The sequence below is a fragment of the Paramacrobiotus metropolitanus genome, unplaced genomic scaffold (genome assembly GCF_019649055.1).
Source record: "Paramacrobiotus metropolitanus isolate TYO unplaced genomic scaffold, Prichtersi_v1.0 Parri_scaffold0000005, whole genome shotgun sequence".
In the NCBI taxonomy this organism is placed as follows: domain Eukaryota; kingdom Metazoa; phylum Tardigrada; class Eutardigrada; order Parachela; family Macrobiotidae; genus Paramacrobiotus; species Paramacrobiotus metropolitanus.
In genome coordinates, this window is record NW_026570225.1 from 3,523,686 (window position 1) to 3,535,774 (window position 12,089).

A 12,089-nucleotide genomic window follows, 5' to 3' on the forward strand; every position below is an offset into this window, starting at 1 on the left:
CGTCCTCACTTGCATTCCGCATTCAAAAATTTTTTTATTTTGAACCCTCTTTGTCAGCTTGTATACGTGGATCATCATTATAAAAACGGCAATATTATTTAGCTTCGTAGATGATTATTTAAACAGTTTACTGTACAAGTACATATGTATATCTGTACATATGTAAATGTGCCTAAAATCTCGGACTTGTAGTCGATCGGTCTTGCACGATATACGTACGAGTCTGAATTTCTGGTGTGACTAGTGGTCAAAAGATCGCAACATTCGCAAGCAGCATACTGTATCTGTACAGTACTTGTTAATGGGATGCCACCACCAAGACCGTTGACCTAAATTAATATATTTTAACTCTTTTCTACATGAAGTTATGAGCAGGTTAAGGCTTGGTGCCCCAGGACACTTCAAATTGTCAGCAGCAGTACACCTTGAATATTTCTGCTTCATGCGCTTTGAATTACAACTGGAAACCGCACAGTGTTGTAGGTAACATTTTTGGGTACTGTGTCTGTATTACCATATACGAGTATGTTAAGTGCATGCTCTAACGTTGCTAATTCACCTACCCTACGAGTAGAGTACAGATGTGCTTGTACAGTATAATTAGTATGCTTTAATTGCAGATCCATTTTTAAATATGATTGGGTTAAGATGAGCCGGAACGTTATTGCTGCCGATTGTTGAAACAATTATTTAGGATCGTGCAGCATTTTTTCTAACGATTATCGCTGGCTGATCAATCTAATTTTATGCGGAAAATAATATTATGGGAGATAATGAAATGAAGGCACCTCCTTCACGGTTGCGCCGGTTCTTGTACGCGAATTACTATTGTCTTCGAATGCAGGGAAAACGACTGTGGTGTTATGGATTTATTTTAATTATATTATCGCTCTTGTCGCTGGCTTTATTGCGTTCGGGATGGCTCCAGTTATTTGATCAAAATCCACATCCGCAATCAAATATGGCACCAGGATTAAAAGTAGATTCTGGTGTCATGCGTAAATTTGTCGCCAGTGATCTGCAAAACCGTAATCCACGGTTGTTTTACAACCGTGTTCCAAAGTGCGGCAGTTCGACGTTGAATTCGCTCTTGAAAAATCTAACTGCAAGTAACCCGTTCATTTATACATCCTCACCGCTTCTGGATGACTGGTTTCTAGCAACACAAGATATGCAGGTCAAATAAATTTACATATATGTACTGACACAAATAGTACTTAACTTATGGAGTTGTTAATTAGTAATTAACCAGAGAGCCGGTCCTCAATACTGCTGTTTCCGGTGTAACGTCAATCTTGTGAAATTTTGATAGCCTGATTATATCGGTACTGCTTAATCCAATGATAGAAAATCCTACTAACGTTAAATTACTGCTGCTTTAACAGTACTACTGCTCTAGACTTCAGATTATGGCATAAGCATAAACATCTATAGAAATGTCTCTTTTGAGAAATCATCAATAACAGAACAGTTTTCTGTTAGTTTCTTATGTCAGGTCTTTGTAATGTTTGATGAAGCGAAACATAGGTATGCGAACTTACAGTTTCTTGTGATTTTTAGCTTCGTTAGCATATGGCGCAATATAGATTGTTTTCGTTCTTTTAGAAATCATTCGTCCAGCAATTTATGAAACTCCCTGTAAAAAGTGTTTTTGATCGCCACTTATTTTTTCTGGATTTTACCAGGTAAGAAAGCCAGTTGTATAAAACTATGCATACTTCTACAGATTACAATTAAGTGCTTGTACGTTTGCCAAACAACACTTTAGCGCTTCAGATCACACCTCACTATGATATCATTAATTAGTACTGTACTTACTGATTTTATATACTTGGTACGTACTGTATATATTTTTTTTACTTAGGTTTGATTCTAAGTCTTTTGCAATACAATCGCAAGGATCTTGAAGTATATAGTAGATATTGGTTCAGTATGGTTGTAGGTTTGGACAACCAAATCCGATTTATATAAACATGATTCGTGATCCCACCGATCGGTTCATCTCCGAATTTTACTTCCGGAGAAGGCTCCAGAAAAAAGGCACCGAACAGGGTGAGCGGAAATGGTACGATGAGGTGAGTGCCGGCACAAACGCAATTTGGCGCGATGTCCGTCAGTTGTTCTTTCATTGTTGCTTTCGTGCTTCGATGTTAATGATCAAAGGTAAGTAAAGGGACTGGACAAAAGATTCGCTCAGTGAGTGAAATATAAAATTAATTTTGTGTAGCTAACTAGCTTGCGAAACTAATAAATTAATGATAATAGTAAGTATTAACCAAGCAGTTTGCAGGATTTGGAACATTGCATACGGAAAGCCAAAGACTACGATTGTCGCTTAGTGGACGGCATGTACATAAAAAATATGATTGCTTTCTTTTGCGGTCAAGACATCGAATGCTCGTAAGTGCGGCCAGCTATGTGAGGTCAGAATCTGTTCTAACTGCCTTCTTAGATTTCGTGCTTAAGATATAAAGCGCAGTTTACTTAATGAAGAAAAAAGCCAGTTGCAAAAAACGGGGGCTGTTATTATTACGCAAATAAAATCGTGTGATCATAGACAAGGCATATTCAATATACCTATACGTATATTCATATCACTTCAAATATCATGTTGCCCGATTGTAAGAATGGTTTTTTATAACAGAAATCACAATAGCAAATGGGCACTGGAAACAGCCAAAGAAAATGTTGAGAAATTCTTTACGGTGGTCGGTGTTCTTGAAGATATCGATATTACACTTCGCGTCCTGCAGCATCAGTTGCCGCAATATTTTTCCGGTGTTGTGGAACTTTATAAGGCTAGCCAAGGTAAGAAAAATTGGGTGAAAACGATATTTCTCACATCTTGTGCTTACTTATTGTTAGAAGCAGTCAAGTGAGCCAACGTAACGTGAAATCGGATTTACAGAATTTTCTGACACTTTGTGCAGAAGTAATGTGCAAAATTTCAAATGTGTACGTTCTTACTCAAACTGGGATGGTCATCCAGATACATGTACGCCACAGTGTAAATTAGAATTACTCGTACTTCTACTTACAATACAACTGCCATTGTGTGGATTACAGATCATGTTATTAACAAAGGACTGAACCGCAAACAAGATGTTTCCCAAGATGTCAAAGATGTAATCCGGAAAAATCTGACGGCGGAGTACGAATTTTACGATTTCATACGCGACAGATTGCACTTTCAGGCGCAACTGATAAGATGAGCCTTTAAAATTCGATATGTTAGACTGTGATAGAATTCAACGAGTTCTCTTCAAGAGGCAATTACCGTTTGTAAAATGCCGGCTTTATAGATATTCACGATAAAACAAAAGAACAAATTCAAACCAATCAAACAATTAATGACAAATAAGAGCCAGAAGGGGATTTCAATTCCCACGACACACTGTCCACACCCGATAACTGCCAGAATGCTAGTAACACTCCAAATGATCAAAGCCCGTGTACAGTACGCATAATGACAAACACAACATCATAACTGAATCGAGCGTTGCAGTGAATAGCTCAAACGTCCACTTCCAAACCGAAGCCGTAGCGATGTCCACCTCCTGACAGATTGGCTCCGTTAATCAACGTGGACAGGGTCAATTTGACGCCTTTGCGCAGCTCCTGAGTGTAGCTGACGCCCAGCTGTCCCACCGTGTCCAGCTTGGCCTTCACCGAGGCCGTCGGATCAATGTCGTACTTGGCTCCCAAAGCCAGCAGCGTATTTCCTCCCGTTGTGGAGAAGTTGGACTGGAATCCCACCTCCAGATTGGGATCCACGCGGTTGTATACGCCCATCTCGAAGTCGCGGAAATGGGTAGTACCGGCGTGCAGTGTGTAGCGCGGTCCGCCCATGCCCAGCGCCAGATTGTAGCGGGTGATGGCCGATTTGGCCGTGTCCACCACGACATTCCCGCCAATGCGCACGCCGTTATACGAGGATACCGCGGATGAGCGGACAACGGGACCGGCAAAGTCCAGATCCACGTCCGTCGTCAGGTGGATGAACGGTCGCTTGTAGGCGAACTTGAGTGCAGCGTTGCGTTTGCCGGTCTGCGCAGAGAGACCGGCCAAGAAGGTGGCTTTGGCTCCGGCAAGAAATTTGTCCTCCACTGAGGCCTCCATTGTGACCATGTTGTCCGTGGACCATCTTTCAATTAGTGTCAGCCCGTAACTGCGCTGGACGTATTTGTGCTCCAGAGAGCCAAAGGCACGCGGAGCTTCCGACCCAATGTCCTGCTGTCCGATACCACGGATTTGGACGCCATTGGCGGTGACGGTTTTTATGTCGACTTTCGCGAAACCTATGCAAACCCAAAAAATATTTACACATACCACAACCTTTTAGAAACGGACATTTTTTCACCAAACCACCAAAAACTTTGATGCACAAACACCAAACCACAAACAAATGCATCCACAAACTTTGATTTTCGAAATACAACCGCACAGAACTATGGCCGCTGAGGGTTGGCGCTCACCGATATGGTAATTTTTTGTGAACAGGTCTCTAATGCTTTGGTTCAAATCCGCAAATGCCGGCGGAATTTCCCCAACCGGAGCACTAGACACCTGAAGCGGCTGTTCTCGGATGTATGAAGTGGAGAAATTGGTCTTGCCGTCTGCGGGACGATTATCCATGACTCTTGCCATCTGTAAAATCTGAGTTTAAGGGAGTTTGGCGATTTCGTCATCCGGTCAAAACAAATCATGCCAAACCTCACTTTTCTTGATTAACACTGGTTACGAAATCACTACAACGGCATCAACGTTGGACCTAAACAAGCAATATATGTTAACAACTGATACTATAAACCTGAACAAGCAGAAAAACTGAGAAAGCGTTTTCAACAAGTAGATGTAGAGAACCGCCAGCGCTTTGAAACCTCTTGGCTCCGAATCCCCAGAGTGAGCAATGGTCGGCCCAAACCACATTAACTGAAGCTTCGGTTATAACGAAATTCAGATCTAGCATTTACTTACCGAAAAAACCAATTCAAAATTATGTGATCAGCTCAGGAACAACCAAATACCGTGAGAATGATTCGCCCTTTGAATTCTGGTCAATCGTTAAGTCATAAACGCGTCGACGTTTGTGAGGAGCTTTTTTCTATCTTTTCGGATGCAGGCAGAGGACTGAATGGAGTGCAAAGGCCAAAGCGGTGGCCATTGAGTCGAAGGTGGCGGAAACCATGCGGAGGGAGTGGCCACCTATCTCTCCGTGCACCATTGCAGTTACTTAGTCTTACGCTCTCATCCACCACTAGCAACTATTTTAAAAACTTCGCGTCAAAACAACTGAAAACGTCAAACACTGGCAAACAGCCCTCAAAGTACTTAAGGCTTCGTAAAGAAAGATCAATACAAATGTGGGATTTAAATTAGTAATTAAAAAGTTGGACAAGTCACAAGTGGAAGTTCATTTACCTTTTAACTTTTTTTACCGATTTTGAAAAGTTTACATCTTATAACCAGTAACCACATAATACTGTCAGAATCACAGTGGTAGCAATATTTCCGTGGATTACTATTCCAAAGATGGCAAATTTTTGATGTGCAGACTGGATCTGACGACTGCCGCTCAAGACTTAGGGATTTTTTATCAGCTGGAAAACTTGGAAACAGTAAGATCTCCAGCAGCTAAAGCAAAGGTTTTTAATTGTATCATTGTGTTGCAGTACTCATTACTACTCGCCGTTACTTACCTTAATCGTCTGTTTGCAGAATTTCGCAGAAAGGGGAAAGTATTCCTTGCAATGCCTCCACGGACGGACTGCGTTATCGATGAGTTGTCGGGACTTTTTTCCCGTCGCCAGCGTATCGTTCCCATTCAGAAGTCCAATTCAGACATTGAAAATCAACCCCCACACAAGCGACTGCGTAGAGATCTTTCCAATCATCCCTTGTCGTTGCCCTATCAAAATCTGAAGGAACACGTTGCCTCTGCATTCAATGCACAACCGCGATCATCGTTGAAGCAACCAACACAGCCAGCAGAACAGCAGCATCTGCGCATGCCCAGCTATGTTGACTGCACGACATGGCCCGGCGTGACGGAATGGATGCAGTGTCTGCAGCTGACAGAAGCATCCAGTGACATCCAGGAGAGTCTACTATGCAATCGCATCGAGGCAGCCTGGGATAAAGTAGTGCGACGCTCGCTGCTCTTCATGGAATCCAAGCTGTTTCCGTTTTTCGACCGTTTCATGACGGCAGCCATGGCGGAAAGGAACGATCCCAAAGCCGAAAACAGTGGTGATGGCATTTATGGGATTGAGTAGTGTACTGCATGGGATTGAAGTGAAAATTCGCGAGTTGTTCTCCGTCAGTGAGGTGCTTCCAGCGGAACACGTGGAATATTCCGTGTCCGATCTTCTGGAGGAGATTGATCTGGGTTTTGTCGAGCCTGTTTTGTATGCCGCATTTTCTAACCCCAACACACCTGACTCGGCTGGATGCCTGTTCACTCCCAATGTCGGGCGCCTCAGTCAGGCTAATAAACGAACGAGAGGAGGAGAATGGGATACGACTTTTCGTCGTTCGTTATTGTCAGCCGATCACACTGTGGATCACAATGAGCCAACGCCCAGCGAAATCTTTCATACTGCGCACGACGTCACCTCGGATATCACGACGGATCAAGGCATTATGGTTTTGGATAGGGATCTATTCTGTCCGGATGGAATGATTTCCGAAGAAGTGGTATTTCACATGCTCGTCAACCAAGTGCAGAAGCATTTTGGCGACTGTCTGGAGCAGTTACGGCGCTGGATCGCTATGTGGTGACTATCTATGAAACTTATTTAGGCCTCATCGGCAATGAGCCGCTGCCTGGCTGGGATGCTGAAGCTAAAGATACATTTTTAGGAGAAGTGGATTTGTTTCACCGCACAGTGTAAGTTCCGTTCGCAAGTGGCTTTCGGTTTCGAATGTTGCAAACAGCTGACGTTTGTTACAAGTATTTTTTTATCAGGCTTGAACTGGAGTTGGCGGAACAGATACTGGTGCCAGCCTTGCAGATTCTCTGTGATAAGCGGATCAAAGAGCACGTCTCCCATTGTTTAGCTAACGGGAATACTCCGGGTGCTGGTGATAAAGGGAAGCGCCATCTGGACGTTACTTCCTTCCATTCGCTGAGCTCATTTCTTCACAATGTCTTCCAACAAGACACGTCAGCGGAGTGTGCACCATTAGACTTGATAACCTCGCTGATCCTTGAATATGCTACTCAGGAGTATATTCACGCTGTTATTGAGAGCTTTTTCGATTTGCTGCTGCAGTGGCCAAAATCTCGGCAGAGCTTCATGGAACTAAAAGAGCTGATGGACCATACGTCACAGGACGTTGTGCATGGAATAATTGTTTCGCTCCAGCGCCAGTTTCATTGTAAATTATTGCGTCCAGGACTCAATACGCTAGATATCTTGGCCGTGTATACGGCGGCAATACGTGCGCTTCGTATCATCGACCCATCTCGGGTAATTCAGGATCTGGTTTGTGAGCCTGTGAGAGTGTACCTGCGATCCCGGCCCGACACAGTACGATGCATTATGTCGCATATAACGCATATCAGTTCGTCACGGGATCTTTATCATCGGAAAACCACGCTGCCGGCGTTGGATGTGATGATCGAAGAGGAGGAAGCAGTCATTGCCCAAATGCAGCATAACATTAAGAGTGCCATTTCCGACATTGATATGGAAAACTGGAAAACTTGGATGCCGGATCCCATTTACGCGGAACTGTTGCCGTCGTCTGCCAGAACAGACCGTCAGGCCGACACAATAGAACTGCTAATGAGCATTTACGGTGGGCAGGATGTATTCATCAACGAATACCAGCTGATTCTTGCTGAGAAACTCTTGGGGTATTATTCTTTCGATTCAGAGGAAGAATCTAAACATCTCAAAATGATGACGAAGCGGTATGTCGTAAACTTTTGGTTACAATTTAAAACTATTGCAGTGATACGGTGGTACCACGCACTGGCATTTATGTACACGTTGAAGTGGTACACATAATTTGATCTCACCCGAGTATTTTAGATTCGAAAAAATCTGACAGTACAACGTTCCAACGTTATCGAGCCGCGTATGCCGCTGATTTCAGTACAGTTTGTAAAAGTTTCCATGATCTCACCTTGGTAAGATTCGGAAAATCTGTTACAACGTTCCGACGTTATGAGCCGCGATGCCGCTGATTCTCAGAAGTTTCACCAAAAAATCCTGGAAAGGCTGGAACTGGGCACTAGCGAAAAACGGATTCCCTTAGGCATCCCTGTCAGTGCTTTAGTTATTTCTCACAATTACTGGCCAGAAATCCGGACTGAGAAACTGCGCGTGCCAACAGTCTTGGAATCGGCCATGCTCAGATACAAGCAGTACTTTGAAGAGATATCGCTGACTAGAACAGTGGATTCTCGGCCGGAATTGGGTCATGTCAACTTTGATCTTATCCTGGACGATGGACGGAAGATGAATATTAAGTGTAACCCCGTGTATGCCGCCATTATTCTAAAGTTTGTCGAGCAGCCCAGATGGCCAATGGATGATCTGGCGGAAGCGGTGGGAATTTCTGCGTCGTTATTAAAACGGAAGTTAAACTACTGGCAGAGACGCAACGTGCTGGAGGAAAGCGAGCCGGACGTCTTTTCCATTGTGGCGGAAGGATCATTTTTATCCGAGGAAGATTTGAGAAGAATGGAAGATGAGGAAATTGAATCAGCTGTACGGTATGTTGCGGAGAATAATCAGGACGAACAGAATGTACACATTCAGTTGCAAATGTTTTGGAAATATATGACGACGGTATTGAACAATGTGCCGACAATAACGATTGACCGACTATTCTCCATGATAAGAATGTTTATCATTCGGGGACAAACGAAGAAGGACGTTACCATTGACCACCTACGGCAATATCTGGATGCCAAAGTACGGGCGCGCGAATTGGTGTTCAGTAATAACCGATATTCGCTTCCGAAAAAAGAGGCCACAGCTTCTTAAGTCGATTTGTTTTTCGTATTTATCGTATTATGTTAAGCACGTAACTCTGCGTGTTTAATGCTTTACAATTTTCGTTGCAGTTTTCTTTAATAGCGAAAGTTTGAAGACAGGAACACCTGCCTGGGTCACTTGGTATTTCGTACGGCTGTTTTTCAATTGTGTACGGTGTTTTGAAGTGTTAAATGTGAATAAATGTTTACACCAGCTTGTTGCGAATTTAGTAATCGGTTCGAAAGTTAATAAATTTTTGGTTCGAACAGCAAACTCCAGTGACTTGTAGTACGTATTCTCACTATTATGTAGATACTTATAATCCCCTCCCAGAAATTCGGATCTGAACTACAAGAGGCAAGGCAAAAATTAAAGTCTCTAGTCAACAGCCTTTCAAAAACTGTGAGTCCCACGTCTTTCAAATCCTTCACGAAACTTAGCGTCCATACCCAAAACCTAATATCTACTTTCTCTTGCTTTTTGGTAAGTGTTAACACTTCAAACTTGTGTGCTACTGTCAGCATAATGTCATATCAAATGAAGTGTGGATCCCGAGTTATTCTGACGTTTTTGAATGTCATCGCTGTGCACCACCGCATGTTGGACTCCATACAGTGCACCGAACTATCCGACTAACGGAAATTCCACAGAACGAAGCACATAAAAAGTCTTTATTTTTAATTTTCCAACACGCAAGTTTTGTCGTCTACACAATTTAATCGAATAGACCACCAAAACCACCATCGTCTTCTTCTTCCTCCTTTTCTTCTTTCGCCGGGGCTTTCTTTTCTTCCTTAGCAGCAGCTGCGGCCGGAGCTGCGGCTGGCTTCGAAGATGCAGCCGCTGCAGCGGAAGCAGCAGCGAACTTGGCAGGATCCTTAAGGATCTCCAACATCTGCCACGAAGTATAGTGGATTATCAATACACTAACTGTTAAAGCTTCTTTACACACCTTCTCCGCCTGCTTGAAAGATAGATCGCTTTCAGCAGCAACGGCCACGAGGTTCTTGAAGCCGTTAAGAATCGAATGGGGCGCCGAAACTTTAGTCGGGTATCCCACACCCAAACTCAAAGCCGCGATGTGCGAAACTCCCTAAAATATCACTCTCAGCTCCAAAAGTTCATGCGTTCGTTAATTAACAAGCCAGCGCGAGAAACGTTTCCAGTATACAATCCAGAGTTAAAGCTTCGATTTACCTCCATGAATTTCGCACGCAGGACCTCCGGCGTGATGTCAAGAATTCCCGGCTCGTATGTGCTGCCGTTGTCGTACACTTGTCGAACAATCAAACCATAGGAAAATGGGAAGATTTTCAACATGTTCAACAAGGTAGCTTCCGAAGCTCCCACTTTGTCGCCTTGCTTGATTAGATGGACTTCAGTCTGTCACAATAAATTATACTTTCAACATCGGTACTGTTATTGGTTATTAACGCCATAGTAGGTTGACTTCTGCAGTTTCAGGTTGCTGGTCGAAATATCATTAATCAAGGTGAGAGGCCAAGTGGTCCCCTATTTCTAGGCATGGCATCGCCAAGATTCAAGGCTGACCAATCATCATAAAATCGAGACACAAAAGTACACACGCAACATTTTACATACAGTAACATACTTAAAAATCATAAAAAGCGTCAACCGTAAATTAAAATCTTACATGCTACAGAGAACAAAACCCTACAGGGTAGATTATCCATCAGGAAATCCGACAGCGTTTAATTCTTCCAACAGACGTCAGCAAAATAAATTCAGAACTTACCAAAATTTCGATGGTACCCTTAGCGATCTTCGTGGGAATTTGCAGAGCCTGGAAGAAAGATGTTTTTTCCGGGCCCAACCCGGTATTCTGGGGCGGCACTCGGACATCGACGGGTGCCAAAGCGCCAGCTTTCGCCGGGGCGGCAACCTAAAGAAAGACCGTGTTAATGTTTGCAGAATCCACATAAAGGGAAAATAAGCAACTGCAAGACGTATCTTTTACGGAACCGGCAGGCGACAGCTCACCTTATTCTGCAACAGCAGATCGCGGATCTCCGCTAAATCGCCTTTCGTGAAGACGAAGCCGATGTTTTCCTTAACATGCGGCAAAAGTCTGCAATGCAATAATTTTATATATTATCTTTTGCAAGTTTTTTTTTAGAATGTGGGTACTTGTAACTTGTGTGCAGTTTCAGTATAGCGACGTCAAAATTTAAATCAAAGAACTCATAAACACGGGACATTCATCCTCTGCTGCACGAAGCTATGGATGTTGAAAAAGAAAACTTTCTTGAAAACACTGAGGCTGAAGAACTAGCATAAAATACAAAGGCTAATTACGAAGCCCGTACTTTTCAAGACCGGGATTTGCCTCCAGTTTGCCGCGCAGAGCTTTACGGATCATGGTGTTCTTTCCGTTGAGGACGACGGCATGTCCTCGCAGCGATGTACGGATCTGCTGCATCTGCTTGGATCCCACATTGTCCACACCGACCACGAAGCATTTCGGGTACTCCTCGAACAACTCCGCGATCTTAGTGAAGTACTTGGCTTTCCACGATGTGCGGTCTTCTCGCACCATCTTAGTAGTGCAAGATTGCCCGAAGGTTTAAAGACCTACAGAGATTCCGAGCGGTAGATATTCGATAAGGTTTCAAATTATCTGCTAAATTATTATAGCAGCCAGCACTCACCACAACAAAATTAAAGATGTCCGAAAATTTTCAAAGAATTGGAGAATTTCAAAATTGTTACTGCGTAAATGAAATTATTGAAATGCCTCGGAAATAACACGATGGCACTGCCGGTTTCGTTTACGTTATGCAGCAGATGCTTGACTGGTTCTCGTTAGCGGCGCAATTCTTTCTGCTTCTGTTCCGCATCATATGCCTTCGCTTATGATACACAAGGAGATTACCAGACCAAGTTTGATCTACCACGTCATGACTTCGGACGTAGCGGCCTGCTGCTGTGCTGTCGAAGGCTTCAGAACCAATGCCTTATGCCAGAAAGCAAGCCCTATGGACTCTGGAGTGCTCACCAGTCCAGTCCTTTTTGATACGAAGCCTCAGACCGCCCCACGACTGCGGTAGAGGTATGTACAGCAAAAGTCGTCATGACCCA

At 43.5% G+C, this 12,089-nt stretch overlaps 5 protein-coding genes across 8 annotated transcripts; 3 read left to right on the plus strand and 2 right to left on the minus strand.

Annotated features, from left to right (window-relative positions):
* Window positions 1-476: 476 nt before the first annotated feature.
* LOC129580994 (heparan sulfate 2-O-sulfotransferase pipe-like) lies at window positions 477-3,320 on the plus strand. Of its 2 annotated transcripts, none has more exons than XM_055471796.1 (6): window positions 477-1,177; window positions 1,606-1,685; window positions 1,943-2,163; window positions 2,291-2,423; window positions 2,645-2,808; window positions 3,067-3,320. In XM_055471796.1, exons 1-6 carry the CDS (start codon window positions 764-766, stop codon window positions 3,210-3,212), a joined length of 1,158 nt encoding a protein of 385 aa, XP_055327771.1. In that variant the 5' UTR covers window positions 477-763; the 3' UTR covers window positions 3,213-3,320. The 2 variants fall into 2 exon arrangements, with proteins under 2 accessions (XP_055327771.1, XP_055327772.1); XM_055471797.1 differs by having other exon boundaries at window positions 1,943-2,075; window positions 2,291-2,400.
* Window positions 3,280-5,134, minus strand: LOC129580995 (voltage-dependent anion-selective channel protein 2-like). Of its 3 annotated transcripts, none has more exons than XM_055471798.1 (4): window positions 4,978-5,134; window positions 4,719-4,771; window positions 4,476-4,647; window positions 3,280-4,298 (listed from the first exon to the last, which is right to left on the minus strand). In XM_055471798.1, the coding sequence occupies exons 3-4, from the start codon at window positions 4,645-4,647 to the stop codon at window positions 3,514-3,516; spliced, it is 957 nt and encodes a 318-aa protein (XP_055327773.1). In that variant the 5' UTR covers window positions 4,719-4,771; window positions 4,978-5,134; the 3' UTR covers window positions 3,280-3,513. The 3 variants fall into 3 exon arrangements, with proteins under 3 accessions (XP_055327773.1, XP_055327775.1, XP_055327774.1); XM_055471800.1 differs by having other exon boundaries at window positions 4,476-4,656; XM_055471799.1 differs by having other exon boundaries at window positions 4,714-4,771.
* Window positions 5,135-5,319: 185 nt separating this feature from the next.
* Window positions 5,320-6,773, plus strand: LOC129581043 (uncharacterized). The gene is made up of 2 exons (XM_055471891.1): window positions 5,320-5,618; window positions 5,719-6,773. Exon 2 carries the CDS (start codon window positions 5,751-5,753, stop codon window positions 6,273-6,275), a length of 525 nt encoding a protein of 174 aa, XP_055327866.1. The 5' UTR covers window positions 5,320-5,618; window positions 5,719-5,750; the 3' UTR covers window positions 6,276-6,773.
* LOC129580909 (anaphase-promoting complex subunit 2-like) lies at window positions 6,467-9,221 on the plus strand. The gene is made up of 4 exons (XM_055471669.1): window positions 6,467-6,481; window positions 6,657-6,889; window positions 6,968-7,920; window positions 8,143-9,221. The coding sequence occupies exons 1-4, from the start codon at window positions 6,467-6,469 to the stop codon at window positions 8,997-8,999; spliced, it is 2,058 nt and encodes a 685-aa protein (XP_055327644.1). The 3' UTR covers window positions 9,000-9,221.
* Window positions 9,222-9,647: 426 nt separating this feature from the next.
* Window positions 9,648-11,812, minus strand: LOC129580990 (60S acidic ribosomal protein P0-like). The gene is made up of 7 exons (XM_055471793.1): window positions 11,660-11,812; window positions 11,318-11,582; window positions 10,992-11,079; window positions 10,747-10,893; window positions 10,188-10,373; window positions 9,943-10,083; window positions 9,648-9,885 (listed from the first exon to the last, which is right to left on the minus strand). Exons 2-7 carry the CDS (start codon window positions 11,545-11,547, stop codon window positions 9,706-9,708), a joined length of 972 nt encoding a protein of 323 aa, XP_055327768.1. The 5' UTR covers window positions 11,548-11,582; window positions 11,660-11,812; the 3' UTR covers window positions 9,648-9,705.
* Between the last annotated feature and the right edge of the window lie 277 nt (window positions 11,813-12,089).